Consider the following 26,309-nt stretch of genomic DNA (forward strand, 5'->3'; position numbering starts at 1 on the left):
CTTTGCCCATTGCACTACATGTTTGCTTCCCGCTCAGCTAAAGCACCTCTGTTCATTTACAGGCAGCCAGTGTAGAGTAGCAGGGATATTCCAAAGGGAATGGAGGAGGTATCCAGCTCTCTGCATCTGGTTGGTGAGCAAGTTCATAGGGTCAGATTGTGACTTAATTTTACCCAAACCAACATTCAAATGGTTGTGTCATATGCCCAAATGATATTTACAAATGCGGTTAAACCATCCAACCATTCATGGAGCAGCCATACTGTTCTGCCCCATAGCTCCCCTTTATCTTCTTCCTCTTGACCCAGCATCTCCCCCTATTGTTATATACTTTTGTTGCTACCAGTATGGACACACAACCAGGGCCGCCACCCAAAACAACCATTTGTGATAGACAGACTTTTCAGTTGAAACATTTGTAATTTCAAAAATGCCACTTATTGTAACCATGTAATATTTTAAGCACCTAAAATATACTAAACAGTGTTACATGTTGTCCTCAAACGTAGCAGTTCATGGCAGTTCATCCATTCTTTTATCCTTTTATTATTCTACATGAACATTGCTGTTTTGTTTGTTTCTATTTCCCAATCCAAACAATAGCATGGCCAGGCAATCATAAAAACATAAATCATGCAATACTTCTAGATGTTTAAATACTTTGGGGAGCTGCCATTAAATAACTGACAGTGCAATACTGTGTCTGTTTAGTCGGCAGTAAATCCCAGTATGTTCAATGGGTCTTACTCCATTGTAAGTGTGTTTAGGATTGCAGCGTCAGTGACCTAGTGGCAGCACTGTTGGATTAGTTTGTTTATTAGTTTGTTTGTTTGTTTATTTATTACATTTCTGTACTGCCCAATAGCTGAAGTTCTCTGGGAGGTTCACAAAAATTAAAACCACAAAATACAGCATAGCTTCATGAAGCAAACATTACACTTTACGTGGGAACCATGTTTGTATACCACTGTTACAGTGGTGTTTTCCATAGCAAGGTATGGATTACATGTACATGCATCCGGGAACCCTGATTAGGCTAGAATCCCCACATGTATGCACACAGATCTTTAAATGCACATAGATGCATCAGTGTCATCCACACTTCAAATTTCTGCTGCAAGAAACACCAGTCTATGTGCAGCAAACATGTTTCCTGCATGCACTGTGAGGTTCTTTATTGAAAGGCAATATCAATATCTGTCTTACAATATCAAAAGACTGTCTTACAAAATGGGGAAACGTTTCCTGGCTCAATACCTTATAGCCCCAGTCACTCTGGAGAGCAGTGCATTTTCCAATACAAGCACTCCTTTGTGTCCTCTTGAACAGACTGGCTCAGTTTTTATAAAGTTTTAAACTGGACCTAACAGGAGATTGTATGCAACACAATTCAATAATCCGTTGGGCACCAATTTTCTTTTGAGTATACAGAGTTTAATTTCCTATTATCTTTTATTTTGAAATCATGCTATTATGAGTGGCTGCAGGCACAATAATATGATAACACATTACTGTATTCTCATCTCACTGTAAATAGCACTTGTATTTCAGCACTCAGGTTATTTAGCTCTCCTTATCTGCCGCCAGTTGGCATAGGGCCAAAATAATTTCATGCAATTGTGTTGCATTGATTTCAAATTCAAGGGATCTCATATCTGCACATGCTTTGGTTTTAGCAGAGCTAATAAAAGGATAATCTACATCTCAAAAAGCTATGCTAATGCTTATTCCTGACACTTATAATACGTATCCTGTTTAGACCATTCCTGACTTCTAAAAAAATTAGGTACAATATTCCTACGCTGCATTCTCCACTCACTCCAGTGGGCCTGAAATGGATCTCTGTGCATATTCTAAAGATAGGACCACAGGAAACTGCTTTATGCTGTGTCCATCTAGCTCAATATTGTCTATGCATAGCAGGGGCTTTCCAGAGTGTCAGATAGGGGCCTTTCCCAGCCCTACATGAAGATGCCCAGGATTGAACCTGGGACCTTCTGCATACGAAGCATGTGCTCTACTATTGAGTTATGGTCCCTCCTAATAAAATGTGCAGCAGTAGTATTATCTTCTAGCTTCTTCCTCCTATAGTTTTTTACCTTGTCTTACAGCTGTTGCGTTCACTGGCTGGAATCTAACAACACAGCTCCATGAAAGGTAGTGAGACTCTCCTTTTGTTATCCATGGCAATAATAATTCCCCAGTGTTAGAGCAATACTAAACATTAGTAGGGCCACACCACTTGAAATAGTCGTGTATTTTATTTGTTTGTTTTGCTCTCCAGACACTGGAGCGAACTGTTACTTCTAGGAGATGTATTTGTATTCTGCTATAAAACCAGAAGATTCATTTATCGGTAGCTTCTAAAACCTCACCTATAGGCCCACAGACAGGCAGGGAAGGTTTGAATCTGTGGGCAGTGACAAATGCTTTTAATAAGAATCACTTCTCTTAATTACAAAAATATGAAAAGAGAAAATATACTTCGAAAAAGCTCTCTACTCCATCAGTGTAGTTATACTTATGCTCATTACAGACTTTTAAGAGTCCATTGCCCAAGTAGGATCCAAGGTCCAATTCGCTAGGGCCAACATCTAGCAGGAGCATTGTCCTGCATTGTCCTGCATTGTGGCCATTGTCCCTAGCCACCTTTTCCTTCATAGAACAAAAGACACAGAAAACAAGTATTTCCCCATAGCAAAAAGGCTTTCTTAACCAAATGAATCTTCTTGGAAACTGGAGTCCCACCCCATAGTAGGCAAAATCCTTCACCATTCATGGTATGTATGTATGTATGTATGTATTAATTACATTTTTATACCGCCCCATAGCCAAAGTTCTCTGGGCTTGCAAAAGTAAGCACTCATCCCTGGTGAAATAGACCAATTAATGCCTTCCAAGCCTATCCTGCAAGAGGCAAGAAATGTGAAAAACCAATCTCTGAAGCTTTTTTAAAGATTCTCCATGCTTACTTCAGCTCAGTGTTCTAAGTAATAGTCCATTTGGTTAGTCCAAGAAGAACAAAATCTAATCTAGGCTGGCAAAGGAACTTCCCAGTTCCTTTCCAATATTTAATGTATGTTTGTTTTTAAATTTACTTTTTACTGTAAAATTTCAACAAAAGAAAGAAAAAAATGTGGCTCCATAGATTTGTATATACCAATTTCAATGCATACGTATACGGTGCATACATATACAATGCATACACAAACACGAAAATACAAGTTTCTCAGAACTATACATAAACTTCAGTAAAAGCAGGCCAAATATCCAAATAAGTATCCATTTGCAGGTGGCATCTATAACCACCTATTCAAATGTTGAAAGTGTTGTAAGGACTTCAATCAGTTGCCTTATAAGAGGTCAGCATTTATCCTTCCGGTGCAGATTTCAGGTAGGTTGTCACATGATGAAATGTTTTTCCATATATTTTTTTAAAATCCTACAAAATAGAAGAGTAGATGTTAGGAACCCCTTCATGGATCACTGCCTTGTTGTGGCGAAGGGGCTTGCGTAACTCAGTGAAGCCATAAGCTATGCCATGCAGGGCCACCCAAGACGGACAGGTCATGGCAGAGAGTTCTGACAAAATGTGGTCCACTGGAGAAGGAAATGGCAACCCACTCCAGTATTTTTGCCAAGAAAACCCCATGGAACATATCACAAGGCTAAAAGAGATGACGCCGGAAGATGAGCCCCTCAGGTCAGAAGGTGTCCAATATACTACTGGGGAAGAGCAGAGGGTATTTCCAAGTAGCGCCAGAAAGAGTGAAGCGGCTGGGCCAAAGCCGAAAGGACACTCAGCTGTGGATGTGTCTGGTGGTGAAAAGAAAATCCGATGCTGTAAAGAACAATATTGTTTAGGAACCTGGAATGTCAGATCAATGAATCAAGGTAAGCTGGAGGTGGTCAAACATGAGATGGCAAGATTGAACATCGACATCTTGGGAATCAGCGAACTAAAATGGACAGGCATGGGCGAATTTAATTCAGGTGACCATCATATCTACTACTGTGGGCAAGAATCCCTTAGAAGAAATGGAGTAGCGCTCATAGTCAACAAAAGGGTGGGAAAAGCAGTACTGGGGTACAATCTCAAAAACGATAGAATGATCTCAGTACGAATCCAAGGCAAACCATTCAACATCACAGTAATTCAAGTCTATGCCCCAACCACTGAGGACGAAGAAGCTGAGGTTGATGGGTTCTATGAAGACCTACAACACCTTCTAGAACTAACACCAAAAAAAGATGTCCTCTTCATCATAGGGGATTGGAATGCTAAAGTAGGAAGTCAAGAAATCACCGGGATAACAGGCAGGCATGGCCTTGGTATACAAAATGAAGCAGGACAAAAGCTAATAGAGTTTTGCCAAGAGAACACGCTGATCATAGCAAACACTCTTTTCCAACAGCACAAGAGGCGACTGTACACATGGACATCACCAGATGGTCAATATCGAAATCAGATTGATTATGTACTTTGCAGTCAAAGATGGTGAAGCTCTATACAGTCAGTCAAAACAAGACCTGGAGCTGACTGTGGCTCAGATCATGAGCTTCTTGTTGCAAGATTTCAGCTTAAATTGAAGAATGTAGGGAAAACCACTAAACCATTCAGGTATGATCTAAATCATATCCCTTATGAATATACAGTGGAGGTGAGGAATAGATTTAAGGGTTAGACCTGATAGACAGAGTGCCTGAGGAACTATGGACGGAGGTCTGTAACATTGTTCAGGAGGCAGCAACGAAATCCATCCCAAAGAAAAAGAAATGCAAGAAAGCAAAGTGGCTGTCTGATGAGGCTTTACAAGTAGCTGAGGAAAGAAGGGAAGCGAAAAGCAAAGGAGAAAGGGGAAGATATATCCAACTGAATGCAGAGTTCCAGAGAATAGCAAGGAGAGACAAGAAGGCCTTCTTAAATGAACAATGCAAAGAAATCGAGGAAAACAACGGAATGGGAAAGACTAGAGATCTCTTCAAGAAAATTGGAGATCTCAAGGGAACGTTTTGTGCAAAGACGGGCATGATAAAGGACAAAGAAGGCAGGGACCTAACAGAAGCAGATGAGATTAAGAAGAGGTGGCAAGAATACACAGAACTATACAGGAAAGATCTTAATGTCCCTGATAGCCATGATAGTGCGGTCACTGAACTTGAGCCGGACATCCTCGAGAGTGAAGTCAAGTGGGCCTTAGGCAGCATTAGTAACAACAAAGCTAGCGGAGATGACAGCATTCCAGCTGAGCTATTTAAAATCCTAAAAGATGATGCTGTTAAAGTGCTGCACTCAATATGCCAACAAATCTGGAACACTCAACAGTGGCCACAAGACTGGAAAAGGTCAGTTTACATTCCAATTCCAAAGAAGGGCAACGCCAAAGAGTGTTCAAACTACCGCACAATTGCGCTCATTTCACATGCCAGCAAGGTGATGCTCAAAATCCTACAAGCTAGGCTTCAGCAGTATGCGAACCGAGAACTACCGGAAGTACACGTTGGGTTTCGAAGAGGCAGAGGAACTAGAGATCAAATCGCCAACGTTCGCTGGATCATGGAGAAAGCAAGAGAATTCCAGAAAAACGTCTATTTCTGCTTCATTGACTACGCTAAAGCCTTTGATTGTGTGGATCACAACAAACTGTGGCAAATTCTTAAAGTGATGGGAGTACCAGACCACCTTACCTGTCTCCTGAGAAACCTGTACGAGGGTCAAGAAGCAACAGTAAGAACCAGACATGGAACAACCGAGTGGTTCAAAATTGGGAAAGGAGTACGACAAGGCTGCATATTGTCACCCTGCTTATTTAACTTATATGCAGAGTACATCATGAGAAATGCAGGGTTGGATGAATCACAGGTCGGAATTAAGATTGCCGGGAGAATTATCAACAACCTCCGATATGCAGACAATACCACCCTAATGGCAGAAAGCAAAGAGGATCTAAAGAGCCTCTTGTTGAGGGTGAAAGAGGAGAGTGCAAAAGCTGGTTTGAAACGCAACATTAAAAAAATGAAGATCATGGCATCTGGCCCCATCACTTCCTGGCATATAGAAAGGGAAGAAATGGAAGCAGCGACAGATTTTACTTTCTTGGGCTCCAAGATCACCGCAGATGGTGACTGTAGCCATGAAATTAAAAGACGCTTGCTCCTTGGGAGGAAAGCTATGGCAAACCTAGACAGCATAGTAAGAAGCAGAGACATCACTTTGCCGACAAAGGTCCGTCTAATCAAAGCTATGGTTTTCCCAGTAGTAATGTATGGCTGTGAGAGCTGGACTGTAAGGAAGGCTGAGCGCCGAAGAATCGATGCTTTCGAACTGTGGTGCTGGAGAAGACTCTTACGAGTCCCCTGGACTGCAAGGAGATCCAATCAGTCCATCCTAAAGGAAATCAACCCTGAGTGCTCATTGGAAGGACAGATACTGAAGCTGAAGCTCAAATATTTTGGCCACCTAATGCGAAGAGAAAACTCTCTGGAAAAGACCCTGATGCTGGGAAAGACTGAAGGCAAAAGGAGAAGGGGACGACAGAGGATGAGATGGCTAGATAGCATCACCGATGCAATGAATATGAACTTGAGCACACTCCGGGAGAGAGCGCAGGACAGGAAGGCCTGGCGTGCTATGGTCCATGGGGTCATGAAGAGTCGGACACAACTGAACAACAACAGATGTCAGGAAACCTTGGTTAGATCATGTCTCCTTGACATCAAGTTTTCTATGTGTAGGGATTTATTTTTTGTAGGGAGGAGAATTCAACCATGGGATATCTCACCTGCTGCAAATGAGAAACAGGTTCCAATCCCCTTATCTGCTTTTTGCGAGAACTAGGTTCCTGTCTTATCAGGCAGTCCAGATATTATTCATTATAGCTAATCTGTATGGAGGATCATCACACATTCCATGCTCTCAGGACACTTCATCTACTTAGGGCGCAATCCTATTGAGATAGTCGGCAGCCTCCAAACTCAGAGGCTACCTACTATCCTATGCAGGGTGGATGGAGTATGGAGGGGATACTCCTGTTTTCTGTGCTCCAGCCACCCTGCATGTTTTCACATGTCTAGCTGCAGCTTCAGGGACAGGAAGGGAAGGGGCCCGGAGACCTGAAAGGAAGCTGTCTAAAGCAGCTTCTGCAGTCTCCTCCCCTCCTCACCTCTGGGACCGCCCCCTTTTCACTCTCTCCGCACTCCGTTTATGAGCATGGAGGTAGTGGCCACAGAGAGAGAACCGCACCAGCTACAAGGGGGAGGGGGCTGGGAGAGCAGTTTCCAAAAACTGAAAAATCCTATGGCCGTCTAGACAATATCTGGTGGCCATAGGATTGCCTCTTAGTCAACCACTAAAGGCAGTATGAATAGGACTCTAACTGCAATCAGTATCTTTCATAGCATAGCCACAGTTTTCCTATCTAGTTCATTACTAGAGAGTCTGGTCATGTATTCTTTCAATCCATCATTTTACCCATAGAAGCCATGTGTAGATCATAGAATCATAGAACAGTACGGTTGGAAGGGACTTACAAGACAGATGGCTGTCCAGCCTCATCTTGAATGCCTCCAATGTGGGAGAGCCCACCACCTCCCTAGGTAGATGTATGAAAGAATTACTGGACGCATTCTGAATATGAGATTTTTGTTGTTGTCTGAAAAAATAATGTATAGTAGTTACATATGCATTTGATTCATTTGTCATCCAAATTGCTAACAATCCAGTGTCAAGTTTTGCCATGTATTGTAAACCAGTAACAGCAATTAAGAAATGGATGTACTACAATAATTCCACAATGTATGTCATTACACTGGCATTGTAGGTTGCAACAGCCAATCTACAGTCACATTTATTAATGTAAAGAGATGTTCAGGTTTCAGATAGAGTTCTGTGAAGACTGTTGACTCAAGTCCGTTTGTGCTCACAGCAGACACCCACCTCCACTGTGGCCTTTGTGACAGGCAGTATTTGTCCAAGTAAAATTTATTGTAATGGCCATATCATTTCTTGGGGACTTAGGACATGAAAATACGTACACCCTCACTATGCTAATACAGAGAGAGAGGGATTTTAGAAGCAAGTAGATATCTCTGAATTATCCTCTGCAATGATAATGAACACCTTGGTACTTGTAGGATTTTTATTTTCTTGAAACCTAGTAATCTGTTCCAAAAAGTACTCTGGAAATTTAAAATGTTCTTTGCTTGCTTGCTTGCTTGCTTGCTTGCTTGCTTGCTTGCTTGCTTGCTTAAATCAGTCAATCAATCAATCAATCTTGGCTTTGATGGTTTTAAATTTATGGAGTTGATGTCCATAAAATCTTTTGAAGCTTTATGATTATATTAAAACTTTATTGAGGCTCAGGCAACTAGGAAACAGCTGTTCTTCTTTCTATGTACACAAAATTATCATATCTAGGGTAGCATCAAATCCCAGTTATTTCTACTTCTAACCAGGACTGGGGGGATTGTACCCAAGGGTAAGTCTGCATGTAATTACTCATAAAAATTCAGGTACTAAACACCTGCTCTGAGGCTATTCTGAAGGGAATTTTTTACAAAGACCATTTGCCTGAGCAGTGTTTACTCATATGTGTGTGTGTTTTAATATTTCTCCTGTGGTCGCCCCCAGACAATATACCCCAAACAGAAATACATGACAGGAAATGTGAAAGTGATGCATACTGGTTTTGAAGCATATTGAAAAGCTCAAGCTCTCAGTTAAAATACATGGGAAAGAAAACACCAAGAGAATCTAGTATCAAAGCATGCATCAAACCCGATCTCAGTCCACATCAGTGTGGCTGTCTTTAAGTTCTAAACTCATGACATCTGTGCAACAACAAGAAAACGTACGCCAACTGAGATTTGCCAAGAGCTGGTTCTTATGTATTTGAAAAAAACTACCTCACATTAGCAATTCCATACTTGCATAGGGGTTCCATATGCACCATGGAGATCCCAATTCACTTCAGTGGAAGGAGCGTTTGTGGAAAAACTGTGCTTTCCATCACAGTGCATTGACTAGAGGCATGGAGTTATTATGAGGAGTCACACTAGTGCTACATTCCTTGCCCGGAGTTAGCTGAAAATGACTGCTTAATGCAAAGGCTCAACTCATGAGAAAGTGTATCTCAAAAATAAAGTGAAAAGCCAACTGCACCCCATAGCTGCAGTGTCATCCAGAGTGACTTCCACCAGCAATCCTACAGCAGCATCAAGCGACAGGGGTGTTTTAATTATAAGAGAAAATATATGGGGTGGAGTTTAATTAAACCCAAAGCGCCCCCTCCTGATTCCCCCAATGTTAGCCAAATCATGCCTCTGTAAACTAAGGCAGGGATGGACAACGGTTTTTCTGTCAAGGGCTGTTTTCCCTCATGGGTAATCTGTTGGGGGCGCATGTTAGCAATGGGTGGGGATGAATTCAGCAGTGGGAAGGGCCAGAGTTAAAAGGGGGGTTCACCCCTTTTACTGCCACCTCACTTTCTGCCATCCCCTTTTTTTTCTCGCCCTCCCCCGCCACTCACTTCTTTTCCCCCCAGCGAGCAGTCGGGAAAGGGATGGGTGGCTCTTGCCAGAGGTCTGAACTGATCACATGCAGTGGGCTTGTGAAATTAGTCCAAGGGCTACATGTGGTCCTGAGGTTGCAAGTTGCCCACCCCTGCCCCCACCCCACCTCCATAATTTGTACAACTTTATCCTGCAAATGCTACATGGTAATTGTAATCCTACTATTAAAATGGCAATCACATTTTAAGTTCATAATAACATGCTGGCATGCGCTTCAACCTACCCCTAGCTTTTTCTCTCTTAATCTTGTGCTGCTTCAGTCTTGTAAGCTATTGCCCTACTGTTCCGGCACTGACAGCTGTTGCCAGCTCTCCAGCGCTGACCAAGGCTCCTGAACCAGCACAGTTTCTTAGAACTACCAGAGTAACCACACATAGTACTGGCAAAGCAATGATTGCAGACCTTGCTAAACAGCTACACGAGAGCACAGGGGCCGATAAGTTTGGACTGCTAGTCAAGACACTGGGTTTCGAGTGGTTAAACAAATCAATATATAATACCTAGATAAAGGTATTTAATGAAGAAAAGAAGGCTGCTTAGCTAACATGACTACCTGGTCAGTATGCAAACCTGAACATGATAGGATAGCATTGCATGGATTTCTTGCTTTTATTTCTTCTTTAATGGCCAAGGTTTGGGATTTTAATATCACTAGGCGGTTAATTTGCTGGATTTCTATAAATCCAGTTCAAAGAAAATCGAGCAAGCTGTCACATTCGTGGAACCGTCAAAAGGCTTTATCCTAGTTGCTGGCGATCTGTTCAGTCAGTGGGGGAATGGGAGAGAAACAGCCAGGGGCAGCACTGCATTCTTGGATTTCTGGGTGAGACTGTATCTTAAATATGTAGCAATCCCATCTGAGCTTCAAGAATAGGGCAGGATCAAAAATGGACAGTATGATTATGTATTCCTCTTCGAAAAGCCACATGAAATGAGCAGCTCAAACCAAAGGTTTATGCACAGCTTCATCAAATGCTTCTTGTTTAGTCCGTTCTGACCTATTGTTAAGCCACCGGAGGAAATATATTGCAAATTTAGATTATTATTGTGAACAAAAAAATGATTTTTTTATTTTAATTTTTTTTACGTTGCATGAAGTATTGTCAAGTTTAAAATAATCTAAAATATAATTTTAAATTATATTTAATAAAATGCTAAAATATGCACCAATAATAATTTCCTTTTTTCCGGTTTTCACCGCAACCTTACTCAGAAGTAAGTCCCACTAGGTACAATGGAGTATAGCTAAAAAGATTAACTAAAATGAGTGTAGCACTTAACTAGTCACTGTGTAAAACTGTGCCTAAACTTTCCACTCTACTGTATTCGTTCACCAAGCTAACCTGTGCCATTTATATAGAGTAAGTTAATTCGGAATTCCATATTTCTTAATGTAATTGTTTCCATATTACAGTAGTATAGACTGCATAAATCTGCTTTAAAGGGGAGAAAAGTGTTTAACTTTCCTCAACATGTGACTTTCCTCAACATCAGTTAAAGCCGCAGAGTTTACTGACTTCCTTTCTCTTTGCTATATAAAACCTAAAAGTCTTGACCCCAGTGATTGTATTTGGCTGACATTATCTAATCTTCCTTATTGTTCAGCCTCAATCTACTTTCTAAAAATAATGGCAAAGCCTTAGCAATATGGAAAACTTTGGCCATTATACTGATGTTTTCAACCTTTCTGTAACAAAAGAAAGCGTGACGGGAGAGTGTGGAGCCATTCACAATAGTGCCTATTGATTGAAAATCATTTAAATACCATCTGAAATGTCACTGACATTTACTGCTCTGTTTTTTCAAAACAAATTACACATGTTGACAAGTAAATAACAAGAGATTGCTTATCGTGGCAGCTGTCATCTAGACATGCCAATAAATTATTCATATCGGTGAGTTTTATTGTCTTCCCCCGATGAATGGCACAGCAGGTTGAAAGAGAGAGATGCTCAGAGGGTGGACTGTTATGTTATTAGGACTTTTAATGCATTAATACCAGGAAGAGAGAGCCAGAAATCTCTCAGTCTGAACACAGGATGTGTGCTTCCCCCCCGCCTCAAAAACGTGGGAATTCATAAGTGGATTTCAATCCCATCAGCACCATGCTCTACCCCTCTTTAACTACTAGCTTTCTCAAATACTTAAGAGAACTCAAGTATTACTTAAAGCAGTTCTAAGCACTGAATATCTGAAGTGCTGAATGCAGATTTCCAGAGAATAGCAAGGAGAGACAAGAAGATTTGTCAAAAACAAGTCCTGCCAGACGAATCTGATCTCATTTTTTGATCAAGTCACCTCCCTTGTGGACCGTGGGAATGCTGTAGACATCATATACCTCGACTTCAGCAAAGCTTTCGACAAAGTGCCCCATGATATCCTGATAAGCAAACTAGCTCAAAATGGGCTAGATGAAACAACGATCCGGTGGATCCACAGTTGGCTACAGAATCAGACTCAAAGAGTGCTTATCAATGGGACCTTCTCAAACTGGGGAGAGGTAACAAGTGGGGTACCGCAGGGCTCAGTCCTGGGCCCAGTGCTCTTCTGGGCACCACACTTTTAAGAAAGATGCAGACAAACTGGAGAGGGTTCAGAGGAGGACAACAAAGATGATCAGGGGACTGGAAACAAAGCCCTATGAAGAGAGACTGAAAGAACTGGGCATGTTTAGCCTTGAGAAGAGAAGACTGAGGGGAGATATGATAGCACTCTTCAAGTACTTGAAAGGTTGTCACAGAAAGGAAGGTCGGGATCTCTTCTTGATCATCCCCAGAGTGCAGGACAAGAGAAAGAGGAACTAGAGATCAAATCACCAACATTCGCTGGATCACGGAGAAAGCAAGAGAATTCCAGAAAAACGTCTATTTCTGCTTCACTGACTACGCTAAAGCCTTTTATTGTGTGGATCACAACAAACTGTGGCAAATTCTTAAAGAGATAGGAGTACCAGACCACCTTACCTGTCTCCTGAGAAACCTGTATGAGGGTCAAGAAGCAACAGTAAGAACCAAACATGGAACAACCGATTGGTTCAAAATTGGGAAAGGAGTACGACAAGACTGTATACTGTCGTCCTGCCTATTTAACTTATATGCAGTGTACATCATGAGAAACGCCAGGTTGGATGAATCACAGGTCGGAATTAAGACTGCTGGGAGAATTATCAGCAACCTTAGATATGCAGACGATACCACCCTAATGGCAGAAAGCGAAGAGGATCTAAAGAGCCTCTTGTTGAGGGTGAAAGTGGAGAGTGCAAAAGCTGGTTTGAAACTCAACATTAAAAAAACGAAGATCATGGCATCTGGCCCCATCACTTCCTGGCATATAGAAGGGGAAGAAATGGAGTCAGTGACAAATTTTATTTTCTTGGGCTCCAAGATCACCGCAGATGGTGACTATAGCCATGAAATTAAAAGACGCTTGCTCCTTGGGAGGAAAGTTATGACACACCTAGACAGCTTAGTAAGAAGCAGAGACATCACCTTGCTAACAAAGGTCCATCTAATCAAAGCTATGGTTTTCCCAGTAGCAACGTATGGCTGTGAGAGCTGGACTATAAGGAAGGCTGAGCGCCGAAGAATCGATGCTTTCGACCTGTGGTGCTGGAGAAGACTCTTACGAGTCCCCTGGACTGCAAGGAGGTCAGTCAATCCTAAAGAAAATCAACCCTGACTGCTCATTGGAAGGACAGATACTGAAGCTGAAGCTCCAATATTTTGGCCACCTAATGTGAAGAGAAAACTCTCTGGAAAAGACCCTGATGCTGGGAAAGATTGAAAGCAAAAGGAGAAGGGGACAGCAGAGGATGAGATGGCTAGATAGCATCACCGATGCAATGAATATGGACTTGAGCACACTCTGGGATAGAGCGCAGGACAGGAAGGCCTGGTGTGCTGTGGTCCGTGGGGTCACAAAGAGTCGGACACGACTTACTGGCTGAATAACAGCCCATTTTAAGCTGGTTGATCCACAGAACCATGCCCAAAGTGTGGTGGGGGTGGGGGGAGTGTAAAGAATGCAAATTAGTGAAACTGTTTTGGAAAGTGCACTTCCTCTCATTAAAGAGATAATAACAGCTGAACTTGCATTTACTACCCATTTGTATTCACTGACATGAGGTCATGCTAAAAAGAAAGATAAGGCAATATCCAATATTGGCTGTGCATTAGCAGGACCTACTGCTAGGGGATTGGGAACATAATGTTGCCAAAGCAATTGGAAATGAGCAGAAAGGTCAGCAGAGCTTGCAGATGAGAGCTTCATTGACCTGTCCCATTCCAGAATTGAGCAGCTCTGCTCGTTTCTGTGGTCCACTTAGGAAGCACTAGTTTCTGTTGCACCCTCGGTGGGTCCCACAGGCACATCGGAAGCAGTGGAAGCACAGCGGCAGTATTGGATACTGCCCGCAGAGATTTACAGTACAACCCTACTCAGAAGTAACTGCCATTGAGTCCAGTGTGTTTTATTTGTGGGAAAAGAGGTATGGGATTGCAGCCTAAGGCTGTAATCCTATACACACATACCTGGGACGCTCATAGAACTAAAAGAGGCTTACTTCTGCCAAATTGCACCCTTGGGATATTAGAACATCTGCTTTCTTCAGTATAGAACAAAAGTTAAGGTCCTATGTGAGGCCCACCAATGGGATCATTCCCATTTAAATAGCATACAGACTTCCAGGGTGTCTTCTAAACAGGCATTAGAAAATGCCACCGCTATTTACACTGACAACCACTGCCTAGCGACTAGTACGAAGGACATTTCAATCAGTGTTTACATTGATACTGATTGGCAGGATAAATATGATAGGACCATGGGTTCGATCCAGATTTAACCTGGATCAACTGCTCTAGCAGAAGTGGACTTCCCTGCCCCCTCCTTCCACCCCACTGTTATATTAGGGAAGACTGGAGAGTTCATTCCACAAGTCCATATCGCAGACAACATCAGGAGGACTCTTAATATTATCCTCTATTGCAAGAGGTTATGTCTCCCCACACACACACCTCTATTCTGTCCTCAGATGTGGAAAAAGCCTTTGACTACCTAGAGGGAACTTATCTGGAATGCTGGATGCAATGCAGGGATACTAGCGGTCCAGGTGCTCTGTGGGCAGTTCACAACAATTAAAACCATTGTCGCCAAATTTTTTGCGGCCGTGATAGGTGTTCAAAGAAGGATGCTGAGGGACTTCGGACTTACCTAGCTGGATGAAAGACAAAGTCTGGAGAGTAATGCCATTCACCAAATATGGCTGATATGCATTACAGTAGTACTACACTGTGTTGAAGTGTCTATTTATTTGATTGGGGATATATGGCAGATAATTTTAATGTAGGTCCTTTTGGGGGCTGGTCTTTGACCATAATAAATTTTTATCTATCTATCTATCAATTAAAATGATTAAATACAACATTATAAAATACAATTTAAATGTTTAAAACTACAGTATAAAATAAAAGTCAGAACTAAAATAAAACCTAGCAGCACTGCAAAGATTTAAAATATAGTAACAGATTTAAAACAACAGAAACTGAAAGATTAAAATGACTGGGAAAATAAGGTCTTCACCTGGAGCCGAAAAGAGCACAACGTAGGCACCTGGTGAGCCTTTTTGGGAAGTTCATTCCACAACTGGGGTGCCACAACAGAAAAGGCCCTCTTTTTCCTTTACTTTTCACCATTTCCATACAGGTGAACAAACGATTCAGAGAGACCCTAGAATTCAGGATGTCTTACTAGGAACAGAAGAGCATAAAATCTTTGCTGATATCCTATGTTTCCAACCCATGCACTGCTTTGTTGTTCCAAAAATCTTGTTAATATGATCCAAATTCAATATCAGTTATAGTAAGTCTGAAATACTTTCCCTGAACTTCCCATTAGTGACCCAAGAAACTGTTTCAAAGCAATCTGGCTATAAGAGAGTGGCAGGATGGATACATCTTGGGGTATATCTTACTACAGCCCACAAATGTCTTATAGCAAACAACTGTGGGAAGCTTTGTTGGGATGTTAAAGCTGACCTAGCAAATTGAATCTTGCTTAATCTGCTTTGGCTCATGTGCCTACTGGTGATTTAAATTATTATTTCCCCCCAGATCCTATTTTGTTTTCAATCAGTCCCTACATATGCGCCAGAACCCATGCTTGAAAGCTGGCAGAAAGTATTGGATAAGTTTTTCTAGGGAAAGAAGAAGACACAGATTGTAGTTCACATGCTCAGGAGATGGACACTAAACAGAGGCTTAAACTCTCTAGATCTGAATTTATACAATACAACTTTCCAGCTGGGACAAGTATTTCCCATACTATTCCAAGAAAGTGCAAAATTGTTACATTTTGAGCAACACTATACCAGTAAATATACATGGCGAGGCAAAACACAGCAGCCTGCTACCATTAGCAAAAGATCCCTTCTTATTGTCCATTCCAAATGGCATGGAAACAGTGAATAAGAGATACTCACCTTGCTGATAACACCTGTTTTCAGCATTCTAGGTCAGTGCTGTTGTTTTGCTCCAGGCAAGGATCCAGGCTCTTTTTCTTGTGGAGGTTACTAATTGTGGGAGGTATTAGTAATGGAGTAGTTACTGCCTCAGATAAAAGGCAATCCATGTTATAGATATGCAGATATATAATTGGAAACCCGACCAGAATGGATGTAATCAGTTTTCATTCTGTCCTACAGAAATGTTTCTGATGACGTCACTGATTCCATGGAATACTCAGGGATGTCAAGCTATCATGACAACCCCCAGGGACTATATAATTTCTGCAGTTGTTTGTAGGCAATAATATGCTAGACTTTGGGTTAAAGGTTCTCTGCAATATTTCCTGCACATTTAGGACACATTAAAACACTAAAATTTAATTTTGTACTCAGCTGGTATAAGATTTGAGGGCTATAACTTATACAGTTTTGGCCTAATTTTGCCACCCCAAAAGGCTCAAAATGACTAGAAGACTACAATTGAAATAATTTATGGGAGCATCATGAAAAAGATGCAAAATAGGTCACATGCGTGGAAAAAAATCCTATTTGGAAAAAGCTCCCTGAGGCCCAGTGCCTTGACCAGATCTACACCTTGTGTCATATTATTACAATCCCATCATGGTAATGCTATATACCTCTTGTGCATTTATACCTCATAGGGCAAGCAATGACATTTGTTGCAGTATTTTGGATAATGTGGAATAAAAAGCAGGAAATAACACTACAAAAGTGGGATATCAGATGTGTAATGTGCCCAAACAGTTATCAGTGTACTTCAATACCTCTATAAAGCAGTAATGTATGTCTTTCAACTGCATATTATGAACCAGCATTTTTCCTTTAGGGTTATTGCCGTCTGGGTGGGGAAAAAAAGCAGAGATCCAGACAACCTCCCTGGGAGGTTGTCAAGAAACTACACAGTAATGGGCCTCACCACTTGGTCTAAATTAACCATTGCCTTCAGTGGGGTGTAGTCATGCCTAACCTTGGATCAGGATTGAAGTCTTTGGATCATAGACTATTCCAGAATTGCACTGCATGAATCCCTAGAGTGCTAAGATATGCTTATAGAACAAAAAGCACCACCAGTGATAGAAATGTATGCATCTGGTATTCATCCATCAGTCCTTATCTCTTTGAGCTAATGATGTCACTTTGTGCAAGACATTGCAAATGTAGGAAGACTTTGGTCCCAAAGACTCACTTGAGAAATACTACAGTGCTTATTAGGAGAATGTATGCCTACTGTGGCAGCACTGAAAACAGAAGCTAGTAAATTCGTTTAGCTTTTCTAGTATTGCCACTTTGTAAAGGACAGACCATTTTTCTTCTAGATGATCAATAAAAGAGTCTATTTCCAAAATGACTTCGTATCGATGGAAGAGTCACAGTTGCCCTCAGTATTGATTGTGTGTCCATAATCACTTCTAGCTCAGTAAATTAACCTAGTGCAATCATTTTAAACATCAAAAAAGTAGATAACTTAAGCAAAATATTTTCACATATTTTGAAAAACAGATGGATGTTCACCATTTCCTCATTCCTTTGTCCTAGGAAGTAGATTTGCATCGAGTGAACAGCCAGGACAAGTTTGGGCTTACAGTGTGCTACAGAACTGATGATGAAGATGATATTGGCATTTATATCAGTGAGGTGAGATGGAACAGCTTTAAACATTACACCTGCCTTTTGACTGCACTTTTAGATAAATTGTTTATTTTTTGCCAGTGTAGCGGATTCCTTGCTGTCTTAGGGCTCGTGTATCACTTGAATTGTCAAGACTTGATCACTTACATTTCATGACCCGTAGCTAAATGTGTGAACTGTCTCCCCTAAAAAAAACTCTGTTTGTGTTGACATATGACTCTATGAAAAGAATGGGTTGGATCCAGACTTAGTCACACTGAGTGTAGACCCATTTAAATCAATGGGACTTACATCTGTCTGGATCCATCTCATGCAGGAATTAATTTGTAGTAGTTTCCAGAAGTGTATCCCTGTTAGTCTGTTGCAGCAAAAATAACCAAGAATCTTGTGGCATCCTAAAGACTAACAAATGTGTCATGGCATAGGCTTTCATGGCTAGAGTCCATTTCATCAGACGCATGAAGTATTATTTATTTATTATTAACAATATTTGTATACCATTTCTCATTTGAAATAAATCCTGAAGTGGTTTACAAAGAATAAAAACAAACAAAAGGAACAAACAAAAAAGACCACTCAGAGACACACACAATAAATAGTTACATGAGGCTGGTACAAAGATAGCTTATAGCTGGGGGAAAGCCAAAGCAAACAGGTATGTTTTCAGTAAATGCCTAAAACACACTGGTGTTGAGACCTGGCATACTTCAGAGGGGAAATAATTTCACAGGGGAGGCGCCACTGCAGGGAAGGCTCTTTTCTGTGTCGTCACCAAACGGAAATCCATAGGCCACAGCATGGACAACAGGGCCTCCCCTGAAGATTGTAATGGTTATCCTTAGTTAGCAGATATAGCTACACGTGGTTGTAGAGGGTTGGGGGAGGAGTAAACACTAAGGTCAGAGGGAATGAAATGTAAAAGTACAGACTGTGATAAGAACACAAGAGCCATGCTGGATCAGACCAAGGGTCCATCTAGTCTAGCATTTTGTTCACACAGTGGCCAACCAGCTGTCGACTGGGAACCCACAAGCAGGGCATGAGCACAACAGCACCCTCTCAACCATATTCCCCAGCATCTGATGTATATAGGCTCACTGCCTCTGGTACTGGAAGTAGCACATAGCCATCAAGACTATGATAGCTTTGTCAAGCCATTGATAGCTTTGTCCTCCAGGAATTTGTCCAACCCCCTTTTAAAGCCATCCAAATTGGTGGCCATCACAACATCCTGTGGTAGCTAATTCCATAGTTTAACCATGCACTGTGTGAAGAAGTTCTTCCTGTTATCTGTCCTGAATCCCCCACCAATCAGCTTCATAGGATGACCCCAGGTTCTAGTATTTTGAGAGAGGGAGAAAAATGCCTCCCTATCCACATTCTCCACACCATACATAATTTTGTACACCTTTATCATGTCTCCCCTTACCCTCCTTTTTTCCAAGTTAAACAATCCAGTAGTCCAACTGCCTCCCTAGCTGGTTTTCTGCTTCTGATATATTTAAAGAATTATTTATTGTTGGCCTTGATATTGTTAGTGATATGCTCTTCAGAATGCTTTTTTGCATCTCTTATTGTCTGCTTGCATCACCTTTGTCCAAGCTTGTGCTGCCTTTTGTTTTCCTCACTTGGGCAAGACTTCCATTTTCTGAAGGAAGCTCTCTTTTCTCTAATAGCTTCCATAACACTGCTCGTTAACCATGCCAGCGACCTCTTGGATTTGGTGCTACCTTTCCTAACCTGTGGTATGCATTTTAGCTGGGCTTCTATTATTGTGGTTTTGAGTAATCTCCAAGTATTCTGAGGGATTTAATCCTCTTGACTCCCCCTTTTAAATTCCCTTTCATCACTTCCCTCATTTTAGAGAAGTTTCCTCTTTTGAAGTCAAATGTGATTGTGTTGGACTTCCTGGGCAATTTTCCACTTAAATATATATTAAATCTGATCACTGCGATCACTGTTTCCAATGGGTTCAACAACATTTACATCACGTACTAGGTCCTGGGCGGCACCACTTTGGATTAAATCCAAGGCTGTCTCCCCTCTGGTCAGTTCCGTGACCAACTGTTCTAGGGCACAATTATTTAGGGCATCGAGAAATTTAACCTCTTTATCATGACTGGAACATGCATTTATCCAATCAATGTGAAGGTAATTGCAGTTGCCCATTATTACAACATGTCCTTGTTTGGAGGCCTCCCTGATTTCGTTTTCCATCTCAAGGTCACCCTATGCATTCTGGTCTGGGGGACAATAGCATGTTCCTAGCACTAAATTAGTTTTAGAGCCTAGTATTGTCACCCACAGTGCTTCTGTGGAAGAGCCTACCCCTTTTAGGTGTTCTAGTCTGCTAGACACTATCTAGTCTATCTAGTCTGCTAGACACTATCTAGTCTGCTAGACACTATGCCCTCTTTGTCATACAGGGCAACTCCTCCCCCAGTATGCCCTTCCCTGTCCTTCCTATAGAGTTTATATCCAGAGATGACTGTATCCCACTGGTTCTCTCTGCTCCACCAGGTTTTCATAATGCCCACTATATCCAGGTTTTCCTTTAAAACCAAGCACTCCTACTCTCTCATTTTGGCTCGGAGGCGTCTAGCATTTGCATAAAAACACCAATACACGGTATCCCTCCCCAGAAGCCTCTGGCGTGTGCATCTTTTGTTATGGGATGCTGGCCCCTTTGATTGGCTATTATGTTCTACCATGTACTCCTGGCCTATTTCCTCCCCTTCTACATTTGGGCAATCAAAAACATTTTCATCTTCATTCCTTTGGGATGATTTAACCTGAATGGGATGTTTCCCAGAACCTGTCACCTTTCCCCCAGGATTTAGTTTAAAAGCTGCTCTGCCACCCTTTTTATGTTTAGCGCCAGCGCTCAGGTTCCATTTTGATTTAAGTGGAGCCCATCCCTCTTGTACAGGCCTGGTTTGTCCCAAAATGTTCCCCAGTGCCTAAAAAATCTGAACCCCTCCTCCCTGCACCACCAATTCATCCACACATTGAGACTCCTCAGCTTTGCCTGTCTAGCTGGCCCTGCGTGTGGAACAGGTAGCATTTCAGCGAAAGCCACCTTGATGGTCCTGGATTTCAACCTCCTACCTAGCATCCTAGATTTGGCTTCCAGGACCTCACAACTACATTTCTCCACATCGTTGGTACCATCATGGACCATGACCACTGACTCCACCCCTGCACTATCTACGACATTATCTAGATGGCACGTGATATCCGCAACCTTCACACCAGGCAGGCAATTTACCATGCGGTCTACATGGCCATCACACACCCAGCTGTCTATGTGTCTAATGATTGAATCTCCCACTTCCACAAATCCCCCTCCCCCAGGAGGCACATCCTTGGTGCGAGAGGATATGTGTTCTTCTTCCGAGGAGTGAGTCCCTTCTAAGGGATCATTTCCATCTACCTCAGAATGACACCCTTCTTCCCCAAGACCTGCATTCTCCATGACAGCAGAGGGGCTGTCACCTTGGGAGTGTGACACAGCTAATAGGTCCCTGAAAGTCTAATCCACCAACCTCTCTGCCTCTCTTAGCTTCTTTAATGACATTAAAACTGCTAAAAATTCTGTAATGGTGCATTCACACAAACAAGTCAACACTGAATGGAGTTATTAAACAGGAATATGTGAACTAGCTCGTAGGTCCTTGTTGAAGCTCTCAATTTTACCCTACTGAGCTTCTTATGCAATCACTTCTTTCATTAATGTCAATCAGTTGTCCTCCAGCCCACTCTGGACAATCTGCTGTTGGTGTTACCAGATCCATTTTAATCATTGCCAGTATCCAGTGCAACACTACCAGTAACATAAATTATGTTGTGCAAGCATAAATGACTTCTAGTGCAACACCAGTAGACCTTGTTGGTGTGACAGGTTTCCCCAGAAAACCCATCACTAGTTTACCCTAGCACAATATAATTTACTGCCCACTGTGTTTCCTGTGATTTTGATTTATTTGGGCTTATAGCCTATTCTGTCATGGATGCTATGATTCTGGGGAGGAAACAGTGTGTCACTTATTAAAAACACACAGTGAAGGGGGGGGAAATACAGTAAAGTAGCCAACTTTCTGCTCTTTTTATAGATTGATCCCAACAGCATAGCTGCAAAGGATGGTCGCATCAGAGAGGGTGATCGTATAATTCAAGTGAGTTTGCAAATAAATCAAGCATCTTTTATGTTCTGTGAAATGCCACTACAGTTTTTGTAGAAATTCTTCACTTACTGATTGTGTGATACTACTGAGATAATAAGGAAATCGTATTTTAAAACCTCCAGTATAAATATTCCCAAATAGTCTTCTGGTGAAATGTCTGAAGGCCAGACGCTAGCAGTTTAGGCCAAATGCAGTAGTATTTACTTTCATAGATCAGCCATGAAAGGCAAAGTGTTACCTGACAGCATTATGTTGGTGAGAAACTACCTAAGGGGACAATCCAGCAGTCTCTTAACACTGGTGTAATGTTACTGAATTTGCCATCATATAGCACTTTTAGCAGGGAAAGAGATTTATAATCCTTATTTTATTCAGCCTCACAGCAGCCCTGTGAATCCCAATTGTCACATTACTTTTTGATGCAGTAAAGTTTATGTGGCAAGAATGGGTATACTATTTATCTTAGCAGGGCAAAGTTTTAAAAACTAGAGTTCACCCTGATATGAAAAAAACAGCTCCCTCTATGTGACAATGACCTTAAAACAAAAAGTTGTCTGTCAAACGTTTAATTTAAAACAGCTGCTTGGTGACTTTACTACATCAAAAAGTTCTAGGAGAATTGGGTGTGAGGTCAGTTATTCCCATTTTAGAGATAGGGAAATGGCACTGATTTTGGTAAGTGGCTTTATGGGTAATTGTGGAAGATCCTTGACATGAGGCTTACATTCATTTCAGTGGGGCTGAAGCAGATGGTTTGATGGATTATTCCCCATATGAAGCATATGTCTCTAAACACAAACTAATCATCACTGTGTCAAAAACATCTTTGGCACTGCATGTTTTTCTAGAGACATACTCCACTGCACATACCTTTTGAGTGATTCTCTCTCTCTCTGGCTTCTGTACAATGGAATTTGACCATTTCTTCTTCTTCTTTCAGATTAATGGCATTGAGATACAAAATCGAGAGGAAGCTGTGGCACTCCTCACCAGTGAAGAAAGCAAGAATGTTTCCTTGCTCATAGCAAGACCAGAAATTCTCCAGGTGCTATATCTAATTATTATTAGTTATGATTTGTTTTGTACCACCGATCCTTCCAGTGGTTGAGGGTTTTAGAGCTGGATGAGCCAAGGTCATGGGGAGAGATATATCAGGCTACAAGATGAACAGAGAGATAAGGGAGGGCAAGGCGATTGAGGACTAGAAAGGTAGGAACAAGGAGCTTGTGCTGGATTTGGGAGTGAACAGGAAGCCAGCTTAGGGAGTTAAGGAGGAATGCCACATGGTCAAAGTGATGAGAGAAGTGAGTGATTTGGGATAATATCCAACTGTGTCCCAGTGCCAGCACTAATGTTGTTGCGCTACCATAACCCAGCACTCATGCAAGGGTAACTAGCACTTATTAGGGCAGTGGGGGAAAGTGGTTTGCTGAAATCAGCAGCAAATCGCTGCTTTTTCCCATTGCTGTAGTGAATGCCAGTTACATTGTGCACACATTGGCTTACCCTAGCACAATATCATTAGTGCTATCACTAAGACACAGTTGGATACCACCCTTGAGTAGCAGAGTGCTGGATAGAGATGAAGGGACAAAGGCAAGACAATGGAAGACCAAAGAGAAGAAGGCTTTAGTAATCAAGGCAAGAGATGGCCAAGGCATGAACTAGAGTTTTCATTGATGGGGCAGAAATAACGTTGTACAGGGTGAATCAGTGTTACTTGGCAACAGACTGAATATGGTGAACAAAGAAGGAGGAGGAGTCAAAGATGAAACCAAGGCTCCGTGCCTGTCCAACAGGATGGATGGTGCCATGGGCAGTGGATAAGGAGAGTGTACAGGGAGAGACCCATTCATGGATCACAGCCTTGTTGTGGCAAAGGGGCTTGCATAACTCAGTGAAGCCATAAGCTATGCCGTGGAGGGCCACCCAAGATGGACAGGTCATGGTGGAGAGTTCTGACAAAATGTGGTCCACTGGAGAAGGAAATGGCAACCCACTCCAGTATTCTTGCCAAGAAAACCCCATGGAACATAGCACAAGGCTAAAAGATATGATGCCGGAAGATGAGCCCCTCAGGTCAGAAGGTGTCCAATATACTACTGGGGAAGAGCAGAGGGTATTTCCAAGTAGCTCCAGAAAGAGTGAAGCGGCTGGGCTAAAGCCGAAACGACACTCAGCTGTGGATGTGTCTGGTGGTGAAAAGAAAAGAAAGTCTGATGCTGTAAAGAACAATATTGTTTAGGAACCTGGAATGTCAGATCAATGAATCAAGGTAAGCTGGAGGTGGGCAAACATGAGATGGCAAGATTGAACATCGACATCTTGGGAATCAGTGAACTAAAATGGACAGGCATGGGCGAATATAACTCAGGTGACCATCATATCTACTACTGTGGGCAAGAATCCTTGAGAAGAAATGGAGTAGCTCTCATAGTCAACAAAAGGGTGGGAAAAGCAGTACTGGGGTACAATCTCAAAAACGATAGAATGATCTCAGTACGAATCCAAGGCAAACCATTCAGTATCACAGTAATTCAAGTCTATGCCCCAACCACTGAGACCGAAGAAGCTGAGGTTGATGGGTTCTATGAAGACCTACAACACCTTCTAGAACTAACACCAAAAAAAGATGTCTTCTTCATCATAGGGGATTGGAATGCTAAAGTAGGAAATCAAGAAATCACCGGGATAACAGGCAAGCATGGCCTTGGGGGACAAAATGAAGCAGGACAAAGGCTAATAGAGTTTTGCCAAGAGAACACGCTGATCATAGCAAACACTCTTTTTCAACAGCACAAGAGGCGACTGTACGCATGGACATCACCAGATGGTCAATATCGAAATCAGATTGATTATGTACTTTGCAGACGAAGATGGAGAAGCTCTATACAGTCAGTAAAAACAAGACCTGGAGCTGACTGTGGCTCAGATCATGAGCTTCTTATTGCAAAATTTTGGCTTAAATTGAAGAACGTCGGGAAAACCACTAAACCGTTCAGGTATGACCTCAATCATATCCCTTATGAATATACAGTGGAGGTGAGGAATAGATTTCAGGGATTAGACCTGATAGACAGAGTGCCTATGGTCGGAGGACTGTAACATTGTTCAGGAGGCAGCAACTCAATCCATCCCAAAGAAAAAGAAATGCAAGAAAGCAGTGGCTGTCTGATGAGGCTTTACAAGTCGCTGAGGAAAGAAGGGAAGCGAAAAGCAAGGGAGAAAAGGGAAGATATACCCACTGAATGCAGATTTCCAGAGAATAGCAAGGAGAGACAAGAAGGCCTTCTTAAATGAACAATGCAAAGAAATCGAAGAAAACAATAGAATGGGAAAGACTAGAGATCTCTTCAAGAAAATCGGAGATCTCAAGGAAACGTTTTGTGCAAAGACAGGCATGATAAAGGACAAAGAAGGCAGGGACCTAACAGAAGCAGATGAGATTAAGAAGAGATGGAAAGAATACACAGAAGAACTATATAGGAAAGATCTTAATGTCCCTGATAACCATGATAGTGCAGTCACTGAACTTGAGCCAGACATCCTAGAGAGTCAAGTGGGCCTTAGGAAGCATTAGTAACAACAAAGCTAGCGGAGATGACAGTATTCCAGCTGAGCTATTTAAGATCCTAAAAGATGATGCTGTTAAAGTGCTGCACTCAATATGCCAACGAATTTGGAACACTCAGCAATCGCCACAAGACTGGAAAAGGTCAGTTTACATTCCAATTCCAAAGAAGGGCAACGCCAAATTGTGTTCAAACTACTGCACAATTGCGCTCATTTCGCATGCCAGCAAGGTGATGCTCAAAATCCTACAAGCTAGGCTTCAGCAGTATGTGAACCGAGAACGACCGTAAGTACAAGCTGGGTTTCAAAGAGGCAAAGGAACTAGAGATCAAATCGCCAACATTCACTGGATCATGGAGAAAGCAAGAGAATTCCAGAAAAACGTCTATTTCTGCTTCATTGACTACACTAAAGCCTTTGATTGTGTGGATTACAACAAAGTCTGGCAAATTCTTAAAGAGATGGGAGTACCAGACCACCTTACCTGTCTCCTGAGAAACCTGTACGAGGGTCAAGAAGCAACAGTAAGAACCGGACATGGAACAACCGATTGGTTCAAAATTGGGAAAGGAGTACGACAAGGCTGCATATTGTCGCCCTGCTTATTTAATTTATATGCAGAGTACATCATGAGAAACGCCGGGATGGATGAATCACAGGTCAGAATTAAGATTGCCGGGAGAATTATCAACAACCTCAGATATGCAGACGATACCACCCTAATGTCACAAAGCGAAGAGGATCTTAAGAGCCTCTTGTTGAGGGTGAAAGTGGAGAGTGCAAAAGCTGGTTTGAAACTCAACATTAAAAAAACTAAGATCATAGCATCTGGC

The 26,309-nt window shown here is 41.9% G+C and overlaps 1 protein-coding gene across 1 annotated transcript in view; it reads left to right on the plus strand.

The window, feature by feature from the left end:
- PDZRN3 (PDZ domain containing ring finger 3) overlaps nt 1-26,309 on the plus strand; it is a 298,388-nt gene that overhangs the window by 265,360 nt on the left and 6,719 nt on the right. The window contains exons 6-8 of the mRNA XM_084840346.1: nt 17,627-17,725; nt 21,832-21,894; nt 22,844-22,948. Of these exons, the coding sequence (XP_084696472.1) occupies nt 17,627-17,725; nt 21,832-21,894; nt 22,844-22,948 (267 nt within the window). The remainder of the gene's footprint in view (nt 1-17,626; nt 17,726-21,831; nt 21,895-22,843; nt 22,949-26,309) is intronic.

Source organism: Heloderma suspectum, chromosome 2, assembly GCF_057233095.1.
Source record: "Heloderma suspectum isolate Gila_16-S chromosome 2, 16-S_ref, whole genome shotgun sequence".
Classification (NCBI taxonomy): Eukaryota; Metazoa; Chordata; class Lepidosauria; order Squamata; family Helodermatidae; genus Heloderma; species Heloderma suspectum.